Raw genomic sequence first — 27,719 nt, 5'->3', positions numbered from 1 at the left:
AACTTGTGGTTTTATTTAAAAAAGAAAAAAAATAATCTTTACATTTTCTGTTTACATTTATGCTACTCCTCTGTTTTGGTGTGATGGGGAGTAAACTTTTGCAGTCTCCAGCTCCGGTGTCTGTCTGGCACGTGGTCCATCATCAGCCGGCAACAGTGTGGCAGCAGGGCTGGTAACTCATTCATATGGAAGACGATAGCGTGGTCCAGGTGGATTTTACACTGAAACACTTTGCTGGACCCCTCAGTCAAAATGCATACCTCAGATGTCGTAAATGTGACCAAAAAGTCAACGGCATTGTCCTCCACATAAATTGAGATTTCTTTACTAACGAGATTACATGACACTTACACTATGGGGCTTTTAACAAAGTTGAATTTCCAATATGGTAGGAGAGGTTGTTGTTGTTGAACGGATTGTTGTCATGTCCCCGCAGTGCCTGTAGTGGTGCTGTGAGGAGTCTGCTGTGGATCCAACAAAAATCCTCAGCAGCCTACCTACTGCTTGTAATTTGGTCTGTATAGCTTACATTTACATGCATCCTTATTTCAAGATATACCGAGCTCGATGAAGATCGCCGTTACCATCGTATCTCGAATATCGATGCACAAATAGCCTAGCTGATTCTAATAGACATTTCGGCCGTCTATCCGGAGCGAATACCTTACACAGCCCATACCAATTCAAGGTAAGCGAAATCGTCTACAGCCTCGGTCGCGATTTCTGAGTCTGCCGTTTTGCGCAGGCTCCGGTCGGCCAAGCGCTCAACTGGAGCCTGGTGTGCCGGCGAAGCTAATAGGCCTTTGATTGATGACTCATTTATTTTATAACCACTGATATGACTAGATATCTCAGTGCCTTGAATACCTATGGGGAATTATACATTATTAGACGTATTAAGTTTCGCAGCCTGCTAATTTCACATTATGTAACGATACTGGCTGTAATTCTTATCGATTATTACGGAGGCCTTCGGGGATAGGCCTTAAGCCTTGTATGTGGACCCTTTGTTTGAAAGTATTTGGCCATAAATGTGTTATGTTTATTTACACAAAAAAGCACGATTGAGTGCGATCAATTATTGCTCGTATGTTATGTTTACGCCTGCACTTTACTTGATAAAAATGAACTGAGAGTAGACCTTTATAGTGTTACCATTTGCTGATGTTTCCGTTTCCTGGTTAGCTACCGCCTACTAATTTGTGTTTTTAGCTTTGATAGCTTGTCAGCTAACTAGCAAATTTGACTTTTCGTGTCTAGTCATTGGTGATGGTCTATATTTCTACCCGAAGAGGGGTAGTAATAGGTCATGTGGGTTAGAAAAGAGGTGCATATTACACGTAGATACGTAAAAAAAATCAAAATAAAGTTACTCATCTGTCCAGCTAATGCTGACAAGCTAAGCTAGTTCCCCAGACTCAAGTGGTAGTTGCGTTAGCTAACGTTAGTCACAGTTTGCTTGCCTGTCCTGTTCTCCGTATTTACTTAAAGTTGTTAGCGTCAACGCAGGCTGGTGTAAATGACATTTAGCCAAGCAGTCCTTGTGTGTCCAGCATTTACCTCGGTTGTCAAAACCGCAGCGCTCTCAAAAGCAACTTTCTAACCCCAGTAAAGTTAAATGTAGCAGCTAAGCTCCCAGTGAAGCTGGGCAGCTAGCGCTCCAATTATCGTTACAGTGTTATGATATACCTGTAGCATCATATTTGTTTGCGTGTTTGTTATGAAAAAAAGGCAGCGTACGTGCCGGACCGAGAAAGGCGACTTTTTAAAAAGATTTTTATTTGAGTCTTCAACTAGTGTTGTAGTAATGTCTACGTCCCAGCTAGTGTAGCTAGTGTGTTCTAGCTCATAACTTTTTACATGCAGTATACTATTTAACCACCATCATGTGATCTTGTAAGTGCTAGCTTGATGGATGATTGAATGGACTGATGAATGAAATGACCTGTTTTCTGTGTGCCACTCGTTTATCCATGAGACGTGAAAATGATTGAGTGTAAGAGCAACATGACAGTAACCAGAGGCAGCGTTTGTCCAGAACATGGAGTTCTGAAATAGATATTTTAGTACAATAATTATTTATTATTTACAGCATACACTGATGTAGCAGTTTTAGTAACCAGAGTCAAGAATGAAATAAGTCAAAGTCTTGAAATGCCATTAATATTGTATTAATATGTCATTGGAAAAAAAGAAGAAAGAAATACACAGTAAGTTACATTGCAGAGTTATGATGATGACTTATTCTTTTCGAAGATTCACCTGCTGCAGAGGCGATCACTTCCCTGCCTCTCAAACCTGTGTGTGTGTACATGCATGGGTACCTCCTCACTGTGACCTGTCACTGATCTAATTCATGGGTTTTCTCTGACTTTATCCCATCAGCTGATGTTGTCAAGGACAAGAGTCACGTGATGTATGAAGGCAAACACATACACTTCTCAGAGGTGGACAATAAGCCGTTGTGCTCGTACAGCCCAAAGCTGTGCAAGCAGCGCAGACTAAATGGCTATGCTTTCTGCATACGGCACGTCCTGGAAGATAAGACAGCCCCGTTCAAGCAATGTGAATATGTGGCCAAGTACAACAGCCAGCGATGTACCAACCCCATCCCCAAGTCTGAGGACCGCAGGTGTGTGTTTGTTTGCACATGGCACATTCAGCTAAGCTGTGTAGAGACCATGATGTTGCTGACTGATGTGCATAGTACGCTGAGGATGTGTTTGTTTGTTTTTTTGTCTCTAGATACTGTAACAGCCACCTGCAGGTCCTGGGCTTCATCCCTAAGAAGGAACGGAAAAAGAAACATGATGCTTTGGAGGAAATGCGCTCACGGGCTCACCTGGAGTCCGTTGCCCTCAACATAACTGTGCCCTCACTAGCTCTGAAAGCTTCCAATGGTCTCGATGAACTTCCGCCGTCTCCCCCATGTACACGCCTGTTACCCCTCCCCGACGGGGAACTCCTGGACCCTTTTGCCTTTTACGAGGATGACACAGACGGGGAGGAGGTGGGCACTCCTCGGAAGGGCAGCGCCATCAAGAAGAAACTACAGAGTCGCCTTGTGCTCAACCAGAAACTCTGCCATGACACGGACCTCTTCCAGCCACCGCCTGAGCACTTTAGCCCCTCCCCTGTCCCCCATGTCCACCCCTCCTCGCCGCTCAACGCTCACCTCCCGAGGCAGCAGTCAGGTCTTCTTCCGCCGCCCCAGCACTCGAGCGTGACGTCTTTCATATTCCCCGGGCAGCAGCAGGGTTTATTATGCAATCCACCACCACCTCAGACGGTCAACTTTCTGCCTCCAGGGATGCCCGCTAATGCAGCACCCAGTCCCGTGCAACCTTCTGGGCCATCACTCAACAGGAAAACGCCTTTCACTGCTCCTCACTTGCCTGCCAGTTGCAAGGACGGCAGCGGTAACAATCAGCGGCACGTGGTCGTCATGCGTCCCGCTGCCTTCTCACCTTCTGCCACCTGCCTGGCCAGGTTGCAACATCTGGTGCGGCTCTGTGCCAAGAGACACCGGGAGCACGGGGACCTGTTTCCACATTTAGGTGCCTAGTTTTTTTTAATTTTACGACCACTCTTTAATCTCAGTGGGTTTTTAAAACGAATGTATCTAATTCAGAAGTAGATGAGCTGATCAACAACTTGTCTTCCAGGACTGGACTGGTCAGAAGACAGTGCTGAAGATGATGAAGATGAAGAGGAGGAGGCAGAGACATTTATTCCTTTCCAGAGCTCTTGGAGACCACAGAACGGGTCGGTATCCTAACACCTAACCCCACAGCATGAACATTTGACCCGGCACTTCTCCAGGATTTGTAGAAAGTCTTGAACGTTTGTAAAATGTCATGTTAAAGACGGTTTGGTAAGGTTAGGAATGTGGTTGATTTTGAGCGCGGGCTTGATTGTTTTTCAGCATAATCTAGAGTTTCAACTTCACTTTCACTCTTGGAAAGCCACAGCTTTCAGTATCTTACATGAAATGATCCTGGTGTCATGTGTTTGTTGAAGGATTCTCTGAACTCCGTCTTTAATTACATTTATCGTAGCAGTTTAGATGTGATGATAAATACTTCTAAAGTATGGAAATTATCAGTACAGTAGCTTAAAAACACTTGAATGATACTCATGAAAAATAGAATGTACAAGCTTCTCATCATAAATGCTATGAATTGTTTCCTGAACAGGTTGGAAGATGACGGCGGTTCCTCGCGGAGGTCGCGGCTACTGAGGCTTTGCTCGTACCTCCAGGAGAAATACAAGCACATGTGCAGGCAGGAGAGGGCGAGCATCCGCCAAAAGAGATATCGCTACGCCTTCCGCAAAGCCTTGCTGCACGCTGCCAGTAACGACCCCGACTGCGCCGGGCAGCTGATACAGGAGTTAAGCGGTGCCTCTCGAAGCTCTTCAAGGTATACTCACAAATGTGTTGTCAGTCAGTTTTGGACCAATATGAAAACAGTCTGATCGAACGCCACACCAGCCAAGAACTTCCCATCACTCACCTGTAAAATAGAAAATTCCTCCTCTATTCTTGCATACTTCATCTTCTAGTTTGAAATGTGGTCAACACAACAAATGTGCAGTGTCGCGTCTGTTTGTTCAGTCCGGTGTCTCTGTGTCTCCGCAGTGTGGCTCCTGCAAGGCAGCAGAACACAAACACGGGGACCTGCACTGGAAGCACAAAGGGCCAGGCCTGCAACAACCGGGCTCTGCCCTTCACTCAACACTGCTTTCAGCGTATCCTTTCCACCACGTCACTGATGCTACAGCTGCTCGCTACAAGTGCAGATGAATGGCTGTGATTCTTGTTTCTAATTTGTGGGCACGTTTTCGAAGTCCCATATTATGATGGAGCGCGATGGTCACGCGGCCTCTTTCTGTTGCTCTATTGTGTTTTTTTTTCCTTCATTGTTCTCTGCAGACATTCTGTTGAATCGTTCCCAGCAGCTCTTTGCGAGTTGCACAGCCAAATTTGCAGATGGTCAGCAGTGCTCCATCCCAGTGTTTGACATCACGCACCAGACACCACTCTGTGAAGAGCATGCCAAAAAAATGGTGAGTTCAACATTTAAAGGCAAAGTACTTTTTTTTTTTTTTTACAGTTGAGAAGGTGAGCCTGTCTCTGCCAAAAGGTCACACGGTCCACCGACCAGCATTTGTAAGCTCACTGATTAACAAGTTGTGACATGTTGGTGACCAGGAGGAGTGTAAACAGGTGCAGGTGGATGGATTTTGTTACATTTGGACAGAGCAAGGCTAGCTGTTTCAACTTGTTTCCAGGCTTTGTGCTAAGCTAATTTAGCCAGCTCCGTATCTTAGCGATGTCCAAATACATTTCGTTTAGTATTCTCTTCGTTAATTGTGACTGCTCTGGTTATTTTATATGGGTTGACACTACAGCGACGCAATGCATCTCTCTGCATTCCCACAGGATAACTTCCTTCGAGGGGATGGTAACCGACGAGTGCAGCACCAGCAGCAGCAACAGCGAAAGCCACGTAAAAAGACCAAACCACCGGCGCTCACCAAAAAACACAAGAAGAAGAGGAGGAGAGGGCCGCGGAGGCCTCAGAAACCCATCCCTCCGGCGTTGCCGCAGGGGAACCTGGGGATGCCTTCGACGAGCCTAGCGATGCCCTCACAGGCCAGCATCAGGTACGCTACACCTGTGTCCCCTACACCGTGGAGTTAAAAATTTAGTGTGCATAAGGCAGATCCAGTGTCAGGGAGAATACTCTCGTGTCACACATTTTCCAACAGCTCCCACACAGCATACAGCAGCATGTCGTATTTCTTCTCTAAGTATTCTTTTCTCATCTTTTTGCCACCAGCCCCTCAACTCCAGACCTGAGTGCGGAGGAGCTTCCTGACGACATCACCAATGAAATGGCAGACATTCCAAATGACCTTGAGCTAAACCAGGAGGATTTCTCCGACGTGTTACCCAGACTACCTGATGACCTTCAGGACTTTGACTTGTTTGAAGGTTGTCATACAGCTCTTGTTATGCACCACTATGCTGCACACTAACACCACTTTTCATGCAGCAAAATGAGCACATGTATGCAGGTTTTATTAACGTCTGTAAACCTGTTTAGAATAACATGACTGACTCCCTGTCCCTACTGTTAGTAGACCAGTCGGGAAAAGTAGAAAGCAGCACAAATACCTTATCCGACTGCATACAGAAAACACTAAGAATAAACAATCTAAAAAAAAAAAAAACAAACTTAAAGCACTTGCTCTTTAAATAAGATGCCTTTTTTATAAGCACTTCAATATTGGATTTTTCCCTGGTATTTTTTTTTTTATGTCTGCACCCTTTAAATAAACTTAATTCAAGTCCAGGAAGCGGTCTTACCCATACATTTTTAGACTTCATAAATTGTTTTTAAAAATAAGTTTTAATAACATTCTGAATTAAACACATCGTTTGTTCAGAAACTGATGATCGAAGTAGCCAAGGAGTGAGACATCTTGCTTCTTTCTCATCTTTTTTGGGAGTCGTATGTGCGCAGTAGAGCAGAGACTCATGAAAATGTTGTAATGGTTACTTTTTATTATTATTTTATTTTAATCTCTCTTTCATTCTCAAAGCTGAATGGTGATGGACTGAAAGTGGTGACGGTCTGGATTTGGTGCTTTGTCATTTGTGACAGTAAATGAAGAGTCTTTGGGTTTTGGACTATTAGAAAAAGAAACACTTTGAAGATGTTGCTTTTGGCTCTGGAAAATTGTGTTTAGCATATTTTTCATAACTCTGCAATGTTTTTCTAAATCTGCAAATTAATTGGTAATGAAAGTGATCCTAAATTGCAAACCACTGACAACAAAGGGGTGGATGGGTGGGTACGGGTGTCTTTGTCCAGTGTTTAAGTGGTATAAGAAGTAATCCCAGTGTGATTTGATTATGACAACTCTTCATATGTGTGCTCGCAGGTAAGAACGGGGATTTATTGCCCACCACGGAGGAGGCTGAGGAGCTGGTGCGTGCCCTGCAGGCTATGGGATCCTACCCAGACTCGTTGGTGTGCCTGACCTCCATGGGAGACCTGGCCCCCTCTGAAGCAGTGGACCACCGGGCCATGACTGTGTTCCCCGGTCCAGTCCAGCCGGGGGGCATGGGGGACCTGCTCAACAGTCGCATCCCTACAGAGAACTTCACCAGCCTCGAGCTGGAGGACAATCTACTGCAGTCCACTGGGGGCCACTTTCCCCCATCGCCACCATCTCAGCCCGCCAGCCAGCCCCCGACGTCGTGTTCCAACCTGAGCTCATCTTCTTCTACAGCAGCACCCGCCACCACCTCCCTGCTCACACAGACCTCCATAACGGAGCGAACGTTTTCCCGGACACACACATCTCACGTCCTGGCCAAGTCGGACGCCCCCACGTCATCTCCCCAAGGCAGCCACTACAGCAGTGAGCACGTGCCATCCCCATATAGTGACCACATATCTTCTCCTCACACCAGCTCCTTCCAGACAGACCCCCCTCTGCTGCTGGAGGTCCCTCTCAGCGGGGTACCAGGAGCCCCGCGCTCCACATGGAACAATCTCCCTCTCCCCATCACAGACCCCGCGCAGTTTGGCAATCTCATAGGGTCAGAAAGTCATCTCATATCCACCTCCCTGTCCACTCCTCCGGCCACCACCCACTCTGTGACGCTGCAGCCCATGGCGGCGCTCTCAGCGATGCCTCAGAGTGGGTTGACGGGTTTAACAACACCCCCGGCCCCCTCGTCCGCCTCACACGATCTCCTGACCTCCACACAGCCCAAGCAACAGCTCCCTCAGTTCAGCGCGGCCTTTGGCCATCAATTGGCCTCCCACAGCGGAATCCCGAAAGATGTGCAGCCCAGCCACAGCTCCACAGCGCCCCCCGCTGGCTTTTCAATTGTTAGTGCCACCGCTGCAAGTGCCAACAGCGCCACACCACCCTTCGCGCAGAGTAAGTGAGAGCAGGCGGCCAGCAGCGGCTGCGTGACGGTCCGTGGACTCGCAGTCACTTAGAACCCAGTCGGCTGGCTAACGATCGACCACCCCTCTTCATCTGCTACAAGCGTGCAATTTGGTAATCGTGCACTATTTGATAATGAATTTGCACACCCTACCTTTCCTAGCGATTTTTTTTTTCTACTTTCGTCGACGGTCCCCCGGGATCCTAAGTCAGTGCGAGTCCACTCGTTCGATGCCTTGTGGTTTCGTCAGCAGTGGCGCAACAGTCAGATCTCGTGATGAAATAAACGGGTGAAAATTGGCGGAAGGACCTTTAGCAGAGATTATGTGCAGTGCTCAGAACCCATCGATGTAGAAGCCTCAATCAGTGGTCGCTTTGTTTGATTTGCCAGTTCAAGTCCTGTCTCCAAATGATCAACTGTACCCTGCCTCGCTCAGATGGCCATCGCATTATTTTTCTAATTTTCCTCACCTGTTTCATACACTGCTTGTGTCACCCTTCTGAAAAATAAGAGTACAGGTTGTGATATTTGTGACCCATTATATTTCAAGCTATTTAACTGTTATGATATAGAATCTTACAGATTTCACAGTCATATGAATTTACCAAAATACTTTTAAAACAGCTGTTTTTATATTGTGTATACTGTATATGTGCTCATTTATTGGTTTGCTCAGACGTCAAAATCTCTGACCTCACCATTGGTTGTGGGACTCTGAGTGGCCTAGTAGACACTTGAAGGTAAATATAGTTTCTTAAAGCAATAAACACATTAACATAACTCTAGCATCGTAAGGTATTTTATTGGTCTCATCACACGTAGCTTCACTCGACAGGAATATACTTTTGGCCTCTATAGGTGTGTAAACTTTTCTTATTTTACAGCACTCAGAGCTAGAGCCTATAGAGACCAAGCGATCAGGTCAGCCTAACCTATTCTCTCGGGTCACACTGAGTGGAATTTTCTAAAGGCGCATAAAAGAGTTTCAGTGTTAATGGTTGGGGCGATGGCGGCGTAATCCAGGGACTTTAAGTGTCTACTCTCAAAGGTGCTCTCTGCTCCACATAGACAATGGTCTTTGATGGCATACATGACTTAAAAAAAAGTTCAGTTTCAGGACTCCCAAGAAAACGTACTATAATGCGTCAGGGCCAGGCTCGCCCCGAGAAGGCGCAAGGCCGTGAATTAAATGGTATAAATTATGAATTTTAGAAGAAGAGCTCCACCTCCTGTCTGCTAACATACAGCAGTACAACCATGGCTTTCGATAGATATTATATTAGACAGATCTGTCAGACATTGTTGAGTATTAGGTATATAGAGTAGCAGTCTCTATCTTGGGGTTTGTTGGTGAATTATTGAGTAGCAATGGATTGAAATTGTTATTTGCAATGTATTCAGTGGAACCTGTGTCTTGTAGAAAGAGTCTCTTTGTTTTTTAATGGCTATCAAAATGGTCGTGAGTTCTCTTTGAAAATCGGAGGGATCAATGTTTGTATGCTGTGTACGCTGTCATTATGTTTTTAACAAATATCCTGATGGAGAATACTTTTGATAGCTATTAAACTCCAGGAAGAGATTGCATGGGGCAGCAACCTTTTTGTGTGAGAGTATTATAATATCGATATTAGATTATGGTCACTGGCTTGATTCTTGGCAGTATGAAACCGGAATATATGCATTGGCATTTCATTTGGTGGAGAAAAACAAAGTTGTTTTTTTTTTTTTTCTTTTTTAACATGGATTTGCACAGGAGTGGATGAGGCCCGTTGTGTTTCACGTGTCCCGTATCTGTCTTGCCTTTCTTTTTTCTTGCTCGGACGCTCATTAAATGAACAGCTGTCATCATTACCAGCTCTGAGTCTGAACCAGACCCCGACATTTCCAGCTGTGAGAAGGCCCAGTTCTGTCTCTATCCCTTCCAAAGAGAATAAGAGTGTAAAAAAAAACAAAACAAAAAAAAAACCTGTAGCGCCACCAGAGACGACTGGGCTTCTCGTTGACTGCAGCGTCATCACGAAAAGTCATAAACAAAAATGTCCCGAAAAGTTTTTGAAAAAAGACAACAAAAAAAAAATCAGGTCGGTTGAAGAAAATGCTTGCAAGGCATTACTGCTGTATCCCCCCATAGCATGAGATTAGCCACTGCACCAGTTTGCTCTCCCCAAAAAACCACATAGAACAAAATGAACAGGGCTCGTAGGCACATTTAACTGCTTGAATTCAGAAATGGCTGACAAATTCCTATACTCATTGAATGTACTGTATTACTGTTTTTAAAGATAGGATGAGCTAATCTAGTCACCTTTTGTTATTGGTCCTTGTTTAATTTGTCTAAGGTATTTTTTGTATACAAAGGTTTACATTTTTATGTATATTTTTCTTGTGTACAAATTATGTAATATGTGTACAAACACTGTATGTAATATCTGTATATAGTGTGAGAAATTTGATCTTTGTTTTTGGATGTATAAATAAAACTTGCTGTGAGGTATTTGCTGACTCCAGTGTAAACGCCACTCAACATTTAACGTTACAGGACTGGAATATTTTAATCTACCCTCTTGTCCGAGTCTGTTCGGTTCGATTTCCCCTCTTTAAAAATATATTTATACAATTCCTAAAACTGGATTTTAAAAAAGTGACAAAATCTCACCAGAATGAACTCCAAGTAAAGTAGTAAATTCAAGTATCCAAATAATCAGAAAAAAATATATTTGAGTGGCTCAACATCAATGAGTCACATTCACCAAAACAGTCAAGCTGTGCAAAAGTCAGATAGGCAATTACAGCTAATAGACGCAACAATCCAACAATAAGGTTTAGCTGTTTAAATGTTTTGACCCCATCACATGCTCTTCAACAGATCTGAGTTAGTCTGTAATGGCCATGAAATTGGCGATGACAGCAATCATGGAGGACAAATCCTTACTTTCCTGAAAAAAATGTGATAGTTACGGTCTTTTGATGTTAACATCTTAGCCAATGAGCAACATCACTAGAGGCAATTCATCAGATTACATGTGGCATCCTCTGGAGCCACAAAAGGCTTTATACTACTTACCTGTGAGAAAATTACAAGGTGTTAAGTTGTTAGAGTTATGCTTTAACATATAAATATATAGAATAGGGTTTGTGTTGTTTTTGTAATGAACATCTCCTGAAGCACCGTTTACATGAATCTTGTTTTTAACCTTGAATTAATTTGCATTTCAGAATCCCAGCATTAATAACATGGCTTACCGTGCAAAATGATGTATGTGATTAAGTATCATGAGATGCAAGAAGGGTCACATTGGTTGACATTATGCACTAAATGTCAGGAATCACAGAAAGAGGTGCAGGAAAACACATTCCAGATAACATCACATTAAGACATAGGACTCAGTCAAACAATGGCAAAAACTGTCGACCAAATTTGAACTGGATTTTTATTTTTTCCTTAATCATTTGACAACTTTTAATAAATCCAACAGCACTGTCCTGAATTAGCAAAAATGTATACTGGACTATAAACTGTCAGCAAAGTCACACAAAATGAAATGTACATTTTAAGTGATTGCTATCCAGTGTTTACTGAAAATTTGAACACATCACAGAACCAAACTTTTACGCCCTCTATTACATAATACTGCTCCTCTGGGTTACAAAAATAGTTTAATAGAATATATGCCTACTTGTGCTAAGAAATGACTCCTGGCGACCACGCTGCTTTATTGCCATACAACACACACACAAAAGGGGAGGAGAAAAAAAAACGGTGTGATTGCAACATAATATTGTAGCATTTTAAAGTACCTTTTTTTTTTAAAGACCAAAATAAATCTGCAAAGTGCAACACATGAAAAGAAAAATAGTCGTCATAGACTGTAAAAGGTGCAAACTGTATTGAATTTATCTCAGTCTGGGATGGAGGACTTGACATGGCACAATTGACATGAGGAGTTCGAATGGAGAACTGAGTGACTGTTCACAGAAGAGCAGAAAACACAAAAGGACAACAGTGAAAATTGAAATTGTTGAGTCTGGTACCTTCTTTTGATTTGGTTAACCTGTTTCTACATATTCATTTAAACATATTTGACTTTTCCTCATTCAAATGTGCATTCCACCATGTTCACCAAGCAGAAAAAAAATTTAAGTATTGAAAGTAATATATAAAAGCAAAGGCTTAAAGAATAGTTTGACATTTTGGGAAATATCCTTGTGGCAGAGTTAGCTAAAATTGCTAACTAGCCAGCTAATCTATCTAGTCGTTCGATATAATGGCTATATAAAATACAGATGGAGCTTATGGGTCCGACAAACTTAAGTTCATTACACGTAAAGTTCTTTAGATGGTCATTTTTTTTCTAGTTATAAGCTGGTTGCAAAGATTGTGTTTAAGCTTATGAGAAAATTACCCTATTTTTCACTTGATTCATTACCTCAGTGAACAGTTTCCTGATGAGTTCATGGTTTCAGTCATTAGTTTCAAGTCTTCTCCAACACAGCAAGATGTTCTTTTAGTAAACTATTGTACCATTTATAGAAAAAAAATGACAACACAGGGTATGCTTAAAGGCATAACAACCACTGACTCAGTCCCTCTGTCTATTTTTTTATAATATACGTGTGTTTGGCTGACCTTAGCCATGGTCCATAAAGCATCTTCTATGTGTATTTTGAAGAATATCGCATTAGAAATTTTCCTCAAACTGCTAACTTTGGAAAAACCTATTTTGATTTGCAAACATTTTTTTGTTTTGTTTTTGCGAATCAGAATTCATGTGCAAAATGTTTGATGGAAACTGTTTTTACGAATACACTGTGAGGAATATTTTGCAAACTTTCTAAAAGTTTGCAAAAAAACTTTGATGGAAACAAAACATGGACCTACCGATTAGAAGACGCTGATCCTCTTGTCTAACAATCTCCTAGAAAAAGTATGGTTGTATTTCCCAAAATGTGGAACTCTTTCTTTAACTTGCCCGGTGTATCGTGTACCGTGTTTTGCCCAGTGGCAAAAATAATTTTGAACCTGATAAAGATTTAATCAAAACTTCTCGCAACTGAGAAGAAAAAAAATTGTCCATTTGTTCATGCACACATTATTCTGGCAAAGAATAAAAGATTATCTTTAATCACTTCTCTTTAAGGTATTGCCGCATAATGCCAGAGGGGGAGGGGGATAAGAAATCACAACAAAAGAAAAACATTTGATCTAATATTTTAAAGCTCACACTATTCATCCCATTCATCACAAATACTCTAAGGCTGATTCAACTCTGTTCAGGACTCAACATTCCTCCAGTCCTGTAGCAGTGTGCTACAACGCATACTGCTCAGGCCAACCAATAGGCTTTATACTGTTATACTATCATGCACATTCCTTTTAAACTACAGTCAGAAGTAGTAGCAGTGCCGCTGGTCTCTGAACACCTCCTGGCTAGAATATGTACATCTGAGAGCAGTGTTGTTTCATAGGTGAAAAGTCTACGCCTGTATGCATTTTGCTGTACAACCGAAATACCTCTCTAAAGTCCCAGTGGAAAGATACAGCCAGGTAAATATCACACTGCATGACCAACTCCAGAGTCCAAGCTCTGAGACTTCAGGTGGACCTTTTATTTATTTTTTTTCCCCAGGTAGCATAACCTGCAAAATACTGTAAGTCTCGTGCTACTGTTTTATGGCTACTTTGTTTATAGTCAAAGGCATTTATACTTGAAGTGCAATTAAAGCTGTAGGTACGCTGAGGAGATAGATAGTACCACTGCAGCTCCTAGGAAGACTAACTGAGTCTGCTGATTCATAAACTAGATGATGGCACTGCCCTGTTAATGGAATGAATGGACGAAACCTCAGTTAATCTAACCAGTCAAAAACACACGCTGAGGGAAGGGAAAGAAAATAAAAATTTGAGGCAAAGTCCTACAAACCAACAAAACTCGAGGCCTTGTGGAATCGGGGCTGGCAACAAAACATCCAGTGTCTACAACTGGTGGAGGCTTCAGGGATCCAGCCTGTTTCTTTTTTTGTTTGTTTTTGTTTGTTTTTTTACATTCTCCAACATTATTACAGCCACAGCATAGAGTGTGAAACCAAAAAAGTTAAAGAGAATTAAGAAATACATAATAAATCAATAGTAAAACATGATAGAGGGCAGCCATTTTCATTCACTGGATGAGAACTTAAAAAGTTTTACAACTGGAGAAATAAAATGACAGATATACAAAAAGAACGAGTAGAAAGGCAAGGCAATCTCATATATGGCCATTTTAGTCTCTCAAAATATTTACCTCACAACCATTATCTACAGTTTGCATTTGGCCATTTTAAACGCAATGGGTCCATTACAAACGCTCCATTATTTTTTCATGAATCTGTAGAAATTAGCTTATTTACAAGTCTGTACAACCACCCTATAGAGCTCTCTCCATCTCCCAGAGGACCCAATCCACTTAAAGCAGGATACCTGAGTTTTCAATAGAATGTTTCAACCCACTCGTCACTCTTCACTGCACGTTTCACAGGATATCTCGCACAGCCACACACACACATGCACACGATTAATTAGGCAAGGTACTTTTTTTCTGAAAGGGTGCTGAGTGTAGACCTTCGTAAAAAAAAAAAAGTCACAAACTCACCAAAACTAGTAAGTCCTTGCAGAAATATAGCTAACTCCGCCCTAAAAACAAAGACAGTTGTGAGGGAGGTATTGAGAGGGGACATCTTACAGCAGGTGGCAGTTGAGCGACTGGCCACTTGACTGTCCTGAATAGCGTACTAAACAGACATTAAGTAGGCCAGGATTTGCTTCAGGCAAATGAGTGATGGAGACCTTCCTGGGAGATTTCATCCTGGCTGTGGAGGTCAGAGGAAAAGATCTGACTGCTGCCACAAGGGTGGGAAAATAGAGCAGAGCTAGATGTCGCTCCTCTCACTGAGTGGCAGCTGCCTGTGGCACAGAAAACCTGACAAACATCAGAAATAAATGGTTAATATTTACAGTCAAGGTCATTTTAGTGACTGTAATGCTCATTGCACACCAGCATACTGTAGGATGGATGAAAGACAAATGTCACTAACATTACTATCCCTGTATCCAAGTTGTTACTAGGGTTGCAGCAGTATCATTTTCAAGTTATAGTGTGACATGAAAGCTGATGATTATCATATTATGTACATTTGCTTATCTACACTATTGACTTCTACTTTATAAGTTGAATTAGGAAAATTCAAGTTTATCAATTTTAAACAAAGTTTCACGTATGTCAGGACATAATGTTATGTGCCATGATGGGTATGTTCACCCCAGATAGCCCCTTCTGTTTTCAATTTGTTAAGGGTCATTGTAACACATAATAATAATTTTATTGTGTGCATTGATAATGTGCAACTGTGATGTTTTCTGAGATGGCTATCATACCATGAAGATTTCATACTGCTGCAGCCCAAGTTATTACTAGAAAACAACATATTTGCTTACTCTGAGAGTGGCACTAGAGTTAAGGCCACATTATTAACCAATTCAGGAGGGTTAAACTTCTGTGCAACAGCAGTCTATAATCCTCTAATACTCAGTGTATCACTCAGCTCTACCCGGTCATATTAAGTTGAACCTTTATCAGTCTATCAGCTGTTAAATAGTTAATGCTGACATTAGCATGCTAACATACTAACAACAGTTAATTTTTGAGTAGCGTCCACTGGTTCTAGCAAGGTTGTCGTCACTAGCATGGATAGCAATAGCATAAGAGTTTCTTAGGTAAAGCTGCAGAGTTTATTCATTGGCAAACTGTAACCTGATCTATACAGCTACTTCCAATAGAGAAGTCAAAAGTTTGAGCCCAAATTATGTTATTTCTCAAGGAATATTTAGGGAAGAGTGTGGCTCATCGATATTGCCATTTCCTGACAATATTGATGTATATATTTTATAAAATATATAATTAGGCCAGGAAGGAAGTTTCTCAAATCAACTGGATGGTGTGCAGTTTTGTACAAACATTACTGCCATGTTGCCTTCAGAGTGCACTGTAATAATTTAGTTGATCCATTACCCTTTTCATCTCACAACTCTCATCAGAACAACTTCTTAATAACAGTTTTAAATCGTTCTAATACCAAGTACCTGCAAAGTTAATGACTTTGGACCTCGGCCTCAATGATACTTTGTGTTTGGCACTTTGCAATCCATTTAATGCCATCAAGACTTTTGACCATGAACCAGTAGACAAACAGACCATCAGTGTCATCCCTAGATGCCCATAAAGATCCCATTAAATGGCCATGGAAAACTTTCTGTAAAACAGCGCAGCTTTCGTAATGACCTAATGCTGTCGTCGTGTATATAACTAAAAAGTCCAACAGATAAATTCTCCTTGATATGTACTATCAAGCCCTTTTTCCCATCATGTCAGACCACAATACATTGTTCTCTATACCTGAGCTTCCATTGGTTTACACTTAAAATTGATCCCAACTGCGTCATAACCTGCTCCAACAGCCATTTTCAGCAGGAAGCACAGTACAACACACTTAGGAAGTACAACATTCAATTTTGTCAGGGCTCTTACATTAAAGAATGTATTAGACTATAATGATAAGCGACAATATGAACCCTCATTACCTCTGCAGTCTCTGTACTAGTTCAGCCACCAGGGAGTCACAGATCCCTGGGTGTGTTTCTTCTGCCAGGAAAATGGCCTCCCGCAGTGCCTCTGCGGCCTCTGGTTTGCCATTACTTGTCTCACCCTTTTCTTTCAACTGCAACAAGGACAGTTTTTATATAACAGTAGCTGTGAACATAATAAATATTTTAGCAGTACTCTCTGATAAAATAAATGCATCTGAACATACAGTTGATTTAATTCAGTATGATCAGCTTTCATGCTTTTTTTCAACAATAGTTATACCTTAAATCTTCTATTCAGTGATGATGATTGTGTTAATTTGGGTAATTTGGTAGTGCCATTACCTCAGTAAACAGTGGAGAAAAGATTGTTGATAAGCTTTGTGACAAAGGCCTCTTTGGACTCTCCTGCACCTGGAAAAAACAAAGATTTTAAGGTCAAAGGGGAAATCTTAAGTTATATCCAAATCCCTGGACTTCCCCTACTCTTGCAGTCTCAGACTGCAAGAGTTGACCAAACCCACAAATCATCAAGCTGAGTTTCTTTAGACTTGTGGAGAGTTAGCTTGTGGTGCAGACTTGACCGGGCCCACAATTCACTGCAATATGGATGCGTTGCTGCAGTTGTTCTGTGCAGATTTAAAAAGAAATGCATGAATGTGAAAAAAATCAAACATTACTTGAATCACGAAGGCCAAAAATAAGGCCTTTCTACCACTTATGTTAGCCTTGCAGTCTTGCGCCCTTGCAGACTTGACGTGATGACTGAATACATCATAGTATGTCAACTGAAGTCCATATGGTGGTCAATAAGGTGGTCAACTACTGCCTTCCTGGTCTCACCTGTTTTCTCTCGAGCTCAGCAGGCTGTGCTGCCCCATTCTGAAACTTTTTTAGGTCCTTCTCCCTGATGGTGTTGAAGATCCAGTCATCGTTTCCAGAGTCATCTCCTCCAGATGCCTGGCCATCTGGTTCCCTTCAGTGACACAAAAATCCCTGTAGTCAGACACTCAATTTTGCTTTAGGGTGTAAAGTTGCCATGTCTCTGCCTCCCCGTGAACTGCATTGTGATGGTGCATACAACTTACTCATCAGATTCATCCGAACTGGATTCATCCCGAGACTGCTCTGACTTCCACCTCTTGTATCTGTCGATCAGCTCTGTCAGATAGGACGTCTTTTTGGCATGCCTTACAATATACTTGTGTTTTAACAGCTCTTTGGCAGTTGGCCTCTAAAGAAAACACACGAAACAAACAGTCAGTATAAAAAGAATAGCTTTCTTTCTATGTGTACTGTTCACTGACACTCATAACAGCATGACCAAGAGTTGTTTAAACTTACAAAGCTAGGCTCCTTATTTAAACAGGCTTCAACAAATTCTTTAAGTGGTTTGCTGTAGTTTCCTTCCAGTGTTGGTGGATTGTTCTTTGGGATGAGGAATAAGACCTTCATAGGATGAAGCTCAGAGTGGGGCGGCTCTCCTTTAGCCAGCTCTATTGCTGTTATTCCTAATGACCAGATGTCTGCCTATAAAACAAAGACATTTGGGACAAAAACAGATCCTCTTATGTAAGCAGCACAATCTCACACATTTCTACAAAATAACACACACACGCGCATTGGCATAATGCTGTCTGAAGTGACATGGCTGACATCAGCAGCATGGGTGTATTTGAGGAAGCTCTGCAAACTGAAGACTGTGACATCGTGGTCGTGTCAACAAGCCACACTGACTCACGATGTGGCTGTCCCAAAATAAGCACTTGGGTCGTTTCTAGTCTAGACCGGTCTTAAAAAACTGCTACAGGCAGAAAAAAAGCATACACATTCAAAAGGGCAATGAAAAGAAAGACAAAAACAACAGATCATTTGGGTTCAATGTCAAACAACACTTTTCCTGGAAAAATGTTCCACTATCATTTCATTTGTTGGCTCTTTATATTGACACTAACTGTTTACACAGCCTGGTTATATTTCACCTGGGTGTAGCAACACATAAAACCAATAATAATCCTGTCATACGGAAAACACACACACATTTCAGAATATATCTTCGCTTACGCTTCAATGACATCATGCAGTAGAGCTGGCATAGACTCAAGGGTGCCTGCAGTCAGTAAATTAAAAGGCATAACAAATAATCTAAAAATAAATAAATCTGAATTTAATGTACATTTTCAAACATTTCATTTTTCTCTCAAATTGTTTAGCGGATATTAACAACTCTATTTAAAAAATAGCAACATCATTTGAAATGAAATAACATTATTATGACAGGTGGTCTCCAACTTTCGGACCCTTTTGTATGTTGTCTGACATTGTAAGACGAAACTCCAGTCTGCAACTGTAAGTACTGTATTTTAAAGCAAAGTTTGGCTTTGCATGTTCTTTCTTTCTCTCTGTAAGCTCACTGTCACATACCTGCCCACATCTGTTCTCTTTCTGTTTATCTTTCTCTTCCACCACAGGACGTTGGTAGAATAATTTTTGTTTTTGGCCCAGAGACACCAAGTCACCAAAGCAGGTTTGACATACTGTGGTCACTGTGTTGGTCTGGATAGTAAACTGCATTACACTCTTGAGTTTGTCATTTCGAGGCCACTGCCAAAATGACAAACTCATGCCACTGCCTTTTTCTTTCTCACCAAATAATAAGCCTCGCTCCTTCTTGTACTGGTGTTGCTGGACTCACTGCTGGTCCATTAGAAAAGCCCCCACTACTCCAGATGTTCAGTCCAATCCAGCTGATGTGGTAAAACTACAGTCAGCTTTTCAGACCAAGTTAAACACAAAGTTATCTAGCTGGACACATTAACTCATTAACATTTTGCTGCAGTGTCTTGCGTGCAGTAAACTATACGTGGTGTTTTGTTACAGATTTCTGACAGATGACCTTATACAATTTATTGTTGCCACTTAAAAGTATTTTCTCCCAAAACCAGCACATCGTGTGGTATAACACAAACCAGTGTTGCAACATTAAACTCGACAGTGATAAAAGAAATAAAAGTCAGGGATAATTCTGACCTTTGAATCATAAGCAGACTGCTTTATGACTTCAGGTGCCATCCAGAATGGAGTACCAACAAATGTGTTTCTTTTTATCTGGGTGTCAGTCAGCTGGCCCGCCACTCCGAAGTCTGCCAGCTTCACATCGCCTTGTTCTGACAGCAACACGTTGGCAGCTGAAAGCAAGAGAGACAAGAATACGAGATGCAAATTCATTCATTTAAAAAAAGACAATGCAATGTCTCAACCACTTTAGATGTATTATTGATCCCAGCTTCTGGCAGAAACCTGGTTTCTGTGATCAATTGAAGGTCTCTGTAAGAATAACCAGATAATTTGGTCCTGTAAAGCATTAATCAGGTCCCTAAAAGCTGTCTAAGAGTTTTTTATTTGAATGACAGAAACCCAGGACAGGGAGAGTGGTACGAGACCTCAGATAAGAGGACCCACATACATCTTTCGACAAGAACAGATAAAAATAGCTGTATGGAGTTTCATTTTGCACTGCTCTCTCCACAGCAACATATGCCTGTTTTAGTACTATGAATGTAAACAAATAAAAAGGGCATTTTATTACTCATCACTCAAACAGAGATTACAGATTTACATTAAAATGTTTATGTACATTAAAAGATTATATTGATCTGATTAATTACAGACAATGCACTGAAAAGAACTAAATACGCCACATCCTGATAGCAGAGGAATTTACTTTTATTGCAACCATTTCCTCCACAGCTGGTGAACACTGATGCCAATACACATTGAAGACTCACTTCAGCTTTATTAACAAGACCATAGAGAATGTGTTGTCAAGATGAAACCATTTACAAGATGTTAAAGCAATGTGGTGGTATGCACCATTTTTACCTTTGATATCTCTGTGGATTTTCTTTTCAGAGTGCAGATACTCAAGTCCTTTCAGGATCTCTCGGAGAATTGTGGCAATCTGTGTTTCATCCAGGGCACCTGGTTCCAACTAGATGAACAGATCAATTGCAGGGTACAGTTCACTTCAAATGACGAAAAAAGACTTTACATATCTGTGACATCTTTGGAACAGTCAAAATGGAGTTCAAATCGAACTATTCATTTATATTATTTTGACATAGACTCACCAAATCCAAGGCTGATCCTCCACCCAAATACTCCATAATAATCCATAATTTTGTACCCTGAAATTGAAATCAGCAATTCAGTCAGATAGTGTTCAAATTGCAGTTGACATTACAAACACAGTTTACACTCACTAAATCCAACAGGAAAATGTAATTTTAAAACAATCTTTTTGCGACATTTAAGACTTAACAGTTCCCCCACACTTACTATTTAGGAGAGGGATAAAGGCTGCACAAGCAAACCCCGCTGCTGACATGAGAAAAATATAGTAACACATTCTGAAATGTTTAATTTTAAACTGAATGTTTTATGTCCCAAAAATATGTGTTATGTGTTATATATATATATATATATATATATATATATATATATATATATATATATATATATGTATATATGTATATATGTATATATGTATGTATATATGTATATATATATGTGTGTATATATATGTATATATATATGTACATGTATATGGGTATGTATATATATATATATATATATATATATATATATATATATATATATATATATATATATATATATATATATATATATATATATATATGTGTATATGTATATGTATATATATATGTATATGTATATATATATGTATGTGTGTGTGTGTGTGTGTGTGTGTGTGTGTGTGTGTGTGTGTGTGTGAAACACAGTTGAAGAATTATAATGTAAATGGTTGAAATTGCACTGATCTCTGCGGGTAGCAGTCAGGCTAATGTGTATTTAGTTGGAGAAACAGACACTTGTTATATCATAAGACAAAAGGAGTCAGTGAGTATAAACCGATATGTGTCTGTTAATTAAATGACACGGCTGCTATTAATACCTTTATATGTAGTAGTCCTCAGCTGCTAGATATGCATCTAAAACATTTTACAGTAACAGCTGTGTTAAGTAGGCAATCCTCAAAATGGCCATTTCACCTTACACACTATCAACAGACAATGTGTTGGTAGATTAAAATCTATGGAACAGGAGATTGTGTAGCAAGATGTTTTAGTCTTGGCTGACATCAATCCTGCACCTGTCTTATCCACTCAGAAACATCTCATCTGTCTAATTCAGTTGTGCTCACAAACTTGAGCGGCAGCTGTCTCCTTTTTTCCACAATTGCAATATTTTCAATTGAACAAATGGAACATCATCTGTGAAGGTGTCCACCACAGTGTCACTCAGACATCTCCAGACTTGCAGATGTGTCATCTTAGCCTGTATGTTGTGATTTATAAATGCATACAGAATCCTTAAAATGTCAAACTAACTCAGACAGTATCTGCTGGTGCTGCAGTCACTGATGCTACCCACACCCACCTGCAACACAGCACAGCACAGCAACCAGTGCTTGGGTTTCTTCATGCTTCCCTTTAGGGAATGCAAGTAACTTATTTTGGTGATAATTTTAAATTTTGTTTTGCCATCATAACTCTAGTTTGATCCCGAAATCTACCTATTTTTAGTTGTTTTCAGCAGCAATGCTAGCAGTTTGTTTGGGATTGACTGAAATGCCATTAGCATGAAAAATCTTTGATAATCCTGCCATCACAACTGACCAGACACGAAAAACTAAATTAGACCTAATTAAGAGAAGAAGTCTAGGTCTGTGTGTTACCAAAGATGTTGCTGAAGCTATTTACAAGATCATTTTAAGTTCTGTAACACACATGTAAAGAGGTACATACACACAGCACAAACACCATGCTTACATACAACACACAAATGAGCCCTAATTCTCTTCTTCAGCCAGCAGCATTACTTGAGCTAATGGAGCACCACTTCTCTCCTTACTGCCGTTAAGTACCACAGTAAATGCTGTGAGAGGCACTCTAAGCACCATCACATGTAGCATGCCTGAAAATCTACTACAGTAACAAAATGTGGTTTGTACCTAAGTGATGCTGTCAATACAGCCTTTACAGACAACCCAAACACCAGAGAAGTTGCATCTTTCTTTGTGTCTGAAGCTGGATTGGGTTATTCAAAGAGCAGGATGTTGTTTTGCCTCTTCTGTTTAGTACATTGTCTCTGACATGTAACACTGGCTGTGATGTTAAAGAGCTGTGTGTTAACATTTACATTAGATGAATATCGTAGGACAAAACATATGTCCAAATACTTACAGACTGCACTGTTGAAAGCCCACCAGCGATACAATATACTCCTACACAGTTGGCCTATTTTCTGGGTGTTCAACAGCAATCTGTGCATTATTACACAGGCAATACTTGTTCCGTTGGCCATATGCATTATTTATTGACCTACATTGTGTACACTAGCTTGCAGGAACACACCACTGACATAAGCATTATGTTGAGCATGAACTATTACAAACTGACTTAATATTTTTCCTGAGGTTAAAGCCTACCTTCAGATAGGAGCCGTAATACTTGGTGATAAAGGGACTGTCGCATTGGCTGAGAACTGTGATTTCCTGTTGAATGTCTTCGATGTCATCCTCTGCTTCCTCCAGATCAATAATTTTAATGGCCACAACTTTCTGAGTCCGACTGTCGATGCCTTTAAAAACTTCACCAAAAGAGCCTTTCCCTATCCTGTCCAGCTTTGTGAAGTACTCCTCTGGATCGGCTCTGAAATTCTGTGTCACAGAGAGATGGTTGGGAAAGAGAGAAGAGAGGACATTTTTAGTAATACCAGACCACAAAAAATACATTACATAAAACCAAAGGTGTACTAACTATAGATCCAAGTCATGGTTCTGGAAAGGTAACAATCACATAAATCAGTGGATCAAATAATTTATCACAGCTTGCACTGTCAAAACATTACCTGACACATGAAACCTTACCTGCACCTGTGGGTTTTTATAGTGAAAACTAAACAAAACATCCCAAACTCAGTAGGGGCTTCTTGAATTAAAACAAATTAATTATCTTGCAACCAGAGCCTCACAATTGAGGCAACGCCTAGAAACTATCTTCATTGTTGTTTAATCTGCTAAAAGTTTACCAAAATAACTGTTTTGTCAACAAAATGAGAGAAAATCATTTTAAGTGATTTTTCTGAGGAAGAAAAATTAAAGTCCAGATATTCTGACTATGATTCGACAATGAAAATCAACCCTTATAGTGACTTCAAAAATGTCTTGTTGGGCCAGCCAATGGTCAACAATCCAACAATATTCAGTTTCTTTAAATATTAGTTAACGATAAACAGCAAACCTTTTAGATTGAAGAACCAGAGACTGTTTGTCATTTTTCTTGAAAAATTAAGTCTCAATGACACCAATTCTACTGTACCTAAAATATGTATGGCACTTGAATAGATGAGCACAGGCAGCCTTGCAAACTGCAACTTACACAACTCTCTCTGCCTGGTCATTGTTGCAGTCTTTTGAATATAACTTCCTTAGTTTGTGATTCAGCTTTTCTGTCACAAGTTTGTCTCAAAATCAAACTAAAACCCCATCTTGAGGATAGGCTTAATATATCCCTATATAACAGAACTGCATGGGATGAATGTAAGCTGTCCTCCATTTCTCAAGAAGATTCTTTCTCAAGAGAAAAAGCTACATTCCCAAAAGCTATAATCAAAAACAACTGAGTAGCTTTAATCTTGCAATGTGTAGAATTCAAGACCAAAATTCTCCACAGCCAAAGACCATGTATGTCAGCACAGAAATAAGTATAATGCAAACTTTCACTTCATTCTTTGCTGAAAATGTGCACTTCAGCCTGGCTTCAACCTATGCATGCAGACCAGCTGTTTAACCTCCTCTGATCAAATTTGTGGCTGTGAGTATCACTTAAATCATCAGACAGTGTGACACAGAAGTACCTGAGGTTTAACGACCTCCACCACAAAAGCTCAACAGAAACCAGAGGACTACACCCTGACTTATTGACTGATCTAAATGGCTAATTTCCCAGTGGAGCACCAGGGTGGAGATAATGGTCTTGAAGTTGGTCAGTTCAATTTCCCTTCATGTACCGCAATTATTAGCCTAAACATAATTCCATGACAAAATAGTAGGCATTAGACATTAAGTTTAGAATGAAAAAAGTTTAATTTTTATTAAAGCATCACACTGACTGATTATGAAGTTCATCTGAAAAAAGAAAATGCAAAAAATTATATAATTGCACTAGCAAAGCAATTAGGCCCAATGCTTAATTTCCCAGGTAACCCAACCCTATGATGATGATCTTTGACACACACACACACACACACACTATTGCTTTAGTCTCCCCCCCCCAGAGAACAGTTTCCAGTAAAAGTGCTAATGCATGGTGGTCAAACTATATGGGAGGGGAGATGAGCAGCAGCTGCACTTTGAAAAACTGGCACAGAGGCGGCTGCTGAATTTGATAGCAAAGGGAGTTTACAACACAGACAAAGTGACCGAGCGGTGCAGAATAAAGCAGAGTAGAAACAACACAACCAAAATACTATCATAACACTGGTGTGGTCAGTCATCCAGGTGAAAATTATAATGTCGAGGCTGACCTCTGTAAAAACAATGGGAAAAACAACAAGGTCGCTGCGACCACAGACTACACATGATGGGAATGTACTTGCCATATCCACAGTCAGCAGGTTTACTGCGACAACTAAAGCTGCCTGAACATCGCTCTAAAAGCATGTGTTTGATGCTTTCCCATCTGCACCACACAACTGTGTAGTCTGGTGTCATCCACGCACCACACCCTCAGGACTGAAGGCTCATTGCCAGACTTCCACCCAGTAACACTCCTCTGCAGAGTAACCTGTGGACTTATGTCCATTTAACTGATCTATTCACATACTAATGAAATGTTTATAATTCAAGACAGTAGAGAGTAGTATTGTGTGCAATCAATCTAATCATGCATGTCTTTGTTAAGTCACCCCAGGAGGCTGTATTTTTTACATGGACTTTAACATGACGTATGTTACACCAAGTCAACTTATTTAAAAGTACATGTATTGACTGTCCAAAAAAAACTTCAAAAATTTTAATAGGCAAAGATGAGCAATTTGATGCCAGGAGTGATGAAAAATTGGTTGCTTAATCAATTACTGGATTGAAAGCTAACTAAAAGAGGACTACTCCATAATGAATGAATCCTTTAACTGATTTATCATGCAAATTTTCCTCTCACTCCTACTTAATACCAATGATTGGCTAAGTTTTTATATTACTGAACGCTGAATATATTTTTCTTCTTTTCAAAATTGAAAGAATTCAGAGATTATGTGCGTTGGAACATTCTGATAGGGGCTTTCAATATGTTCTGGCAGTTAATAAACCTACAGAATTTCCAGATCAATCATTAATGACAGTAATTATTAATCAAGGTTAGCTGCAGCCCTGGTTAAAACCAAGATACGTGCCCTGCTCAGCCACATGTCTCCACCTGGAAGAAGTAAAAGCACAGGTAAATGGTGCATGTAACGTTAGAGCATTAGCTTTTTTGTTTCCAGCTTCTTAAACATGTATATGTGCTGCTTCTCCTTGGCTTACATTACAATATACTGATATATCTTATGCTTTAGCACTGTCGTCCAAAAACACAACAGTGGACATGGACCAAATTACAACTTGGATACCTCAGCTTGTACTCTAGAAAATCGTGATAAGCCTACAATAAAAGCTGTCTATATATTAAGAACGAGCTCGGACAAAATAAAGATCCTTAATGATTTGACAGCCGGTCAACCATTAAGTAACGTTACACTTCAGCTTTGGCAAGTCTACAGCCTTCGTGCCGCTAACTACTGGACTTTGACTAATAGGTGCTTTTATCATTGTAAAGCAAATGCAATAGTGTTAAACGCGATAATGATACAGTGTTCCTGCTGATAAAGTTCTTTACAACCAGGTAGTCAAACTTCCGAGCACAAGGTTAAGAGGAAACTTGAGGTAAAATGTCGGGGTGGATCCAGGTGGAAGTGAAGGTGTCTCTGAGAGTTAGCTAACAGTAGAATAACACATTTTATTTACCTGAATCCCCGGCAGCCCGCTCTGAATAGGGGAATGAGCCATGGCGTCAGATCAGCGAAGATGACGCCTTTCCTCGTCTTTTTCTGCCGTCCTTATCAGAGGTGTAACGTTAGTTTCCTGAACGAACGGGTGAACTCGCCCGTGCTCCAAACTCTGTGTCGATGGTTACCGTAACGAGCGGTCCTGCTTTTTATTAGGAAAATCCGCTCGACTTGTCGGCTCGCACTTCGAGCTGCCTGCCAGCCTCCTGCTCACTCGCCTTCCGCAGTTAGCGAACGTTAGCTACGCTAGCTACTTTAGCAGCCAGTAAGCAAACAGTTAGCTGGATAATTATCTCTCTGTAGACCTGCGCGGTCTCTCAGCGCATGCTTGACAGTTGCCCGAAGATAATGCAGAAGTCTGGTTTGAAACAGTCGCGCCGGGTGAATAAATGCACACTGTTATGTAGTTGTATCTCTTGTTGTTCTATTCTCTCATCACTTTTCTCTGTCGTCCAGCGCCATCTTGGTTCATGTCATTTTCATTTTCCCGACGACCAATCAGAATGAAGAAGAGCGGACCGGGCATATGTCGTCACACGTAAATCGAGAGCAGCGTCACAGAGAGGAGGAAGGAAGTTCACACAGGTGCCACTTTCACATGTTTGTGGTTTGATGTCAAGGTAGCAAGGCTGGGTGACCAGCGAGGCAAAGGAACGAAATGTCTCTCTTAAAACAACGTTCACATGACTACAGGAGAACAATTTAATTTGGCTGTGTAAAGTATTCCTCCTGTTTATACTGAGAGCTGAAGTCACAGCCCTTCCTGTGGACCCAAGTTGTGCCAGGAATTACTGGTCAATTTTAAAGAGAATTTTTCAAGACAAGAAAGTAACAATTTGACTGAAATAAAGTGAAATGTCATCTATCATCTATCACTGCTCGGTGAACTACACTGTCTCACTGGAAACAAAGGTGAAAATCTCAATTAAATTGACAACTGTGACTAACAGTGATGGCTGTGTTGTCTTTATGAGTATGTATTTTCACAGTCTTGTGAAAAAC

At 40.8% G+C, this 27,719-nt stretch overlaps 2 protein-coding genes across 4 annotated transcripts; one reads left to right on the top strand and one right to left on the bottom strand.

The window, feature by feature from the left end:
• Nucleotides 1–96: 96 nt before the first annotated feature.
• On the top strand, nucleotides 97–10,466 carry LOC119025722 (INO80 complex subunit D). 3 transcript variants are annotated; one of them, XM_037109610.1, is made up of 10 exons: nucleotides 97–209; nucleotides 2,386–2,632; nucleotides 2,746–3,557; nucleotides 3,666–3,765; nucleotides 4,197–4,421; nucleotides 4,640–4,749; nucleotides 4,934–5,067; nucleotides 5,444–5,667; nucleotides 5,844–5,998; nucleotides 6,952–10,466. In XM_037109610.1, exons 2-10 carry the CDS (start codon nucleotides 2,415–2,417, stop codon nucleotides 7,968–7,970), a joined length of 2,997 nt encoding a protein of 998 aa, XP_036965505.1. In that variant the 5' UTR covers nucleotides 97–209; nucleotides 2,386–2,414; the 3' UTR covers nucleotides 7,971–10,466. The 3 variants fall into 3 exon arrangements, with proteins under 3 accessions (XP_036965505.1, XP_036965503.1, XP_036965504.1); XM_037109608.1 differs by lacking the exon at nucleotides 97–209 and adding an exon at nucleotides 250–688; XM_037109609.1 differs by lacking the exon at nucleotides 97–209 and adding an exon at nucleotides 715–1,896.
• A 918-nt stretch (nucleotides 10,467–11,384) lies between these two features.
• stk24a (serine/threonine kinase 24a (STE20 homolog, yeast)) lies at nucleotides 11,385–27,182 on the bottom strand. The gene is made up of 11 exons (XM_037109618.1): nucleotides 26,677–27,182; nucleotides 23,101–23,331; nucleotides 20,720–20,776; nucleotides 20,472–20,580; nucleotides 19,620–19,777; nucleotides 17,934–18,119; nucleotides 17,678–17,823; nucleotides 17,433–17,565; nucleotides 16,935–17,003; nucleotides 16,587–16,723; nucleotides 11,385–14,928 (listed from the first exon to the last, which is right to left on the bottom strand). The coding sequence occupies exons 1-11, from the start codon at nucleotides 26,716–26,718 to the stop codon at nucleotides 14,895–14,897; spliced, it is 1,302 nt and encodes a 433-aa protein (XP_036965513.1). The 5' UTR covers nucleotides 26,719–27,182; the 3' UTR covers nucleotides 11,385–14,894.
• Nucleotides 27,183–27,719: the final 537 nt, after the last annotated feature.

This window comes from Acanthopagrus latus, chromosome 9, assembly GCF_904848185.1.
Source record: "Acanthopagrus latus isolate v.2019 chromosome 9, fAcaLat1.1, whole genome shotgun sequence".
NCBI lineage: Eukaryota > Metazoa > Chordata > Actinopteri > Spariformes > Sparidae > Acanthopagrus > Acanthopagrus latus.
The sequence above is the reverse complement of the archived record's forward strand: the minus strand, read 5'-3'. Positions and strand labels throughout refer to the sequence as shown.

Bases quoted from the DNA above. Each gene is read 5' to 3' on its own strand.
- LOC119025722 (XM_037109610.1), top strand. From the start codon at position 2,415: ATGTATGAAGGCAAACACATACACTTCTCAGAGGTGGACAATAAGCCG. The intron at 3,766-4,196 runs GTCGGTATCCTA...TTTCCTGAACAG, and splicing joins TCTTGGAGACCACAGAACGG to GTTGGAAGATGACGGCGGTT. The intron at 4,422-4,639 runs GTATACTCACAA...GTGTCTCCGCAG, and splicing joins GCCTCTCGAAGCTCTTCAAG to TGTGGCTCCTGCAAGGCAGC.
- stk24a (XM_037109618.1), bottom strand. From the start codon at position 26,718: ATGGCTCATTCCCCTATTCAGAGCGGGCTGCCGGGGATTCAG. The intron at 20,581-20,719 runs GTGAGTCTATGT...CTGTTCATCTAG, and splicing joins GAGGATCAGCCTTGGATTTG to TTGGAACCAGGTGCCCTGGA. The intron at 17,566-17,677 runs GTAAGTTGTATG...GTGTCACTGAAG, and splicing joins AGTTCGGATGAATCTGATGA to GGAACCAGATGGCCAGGCAT.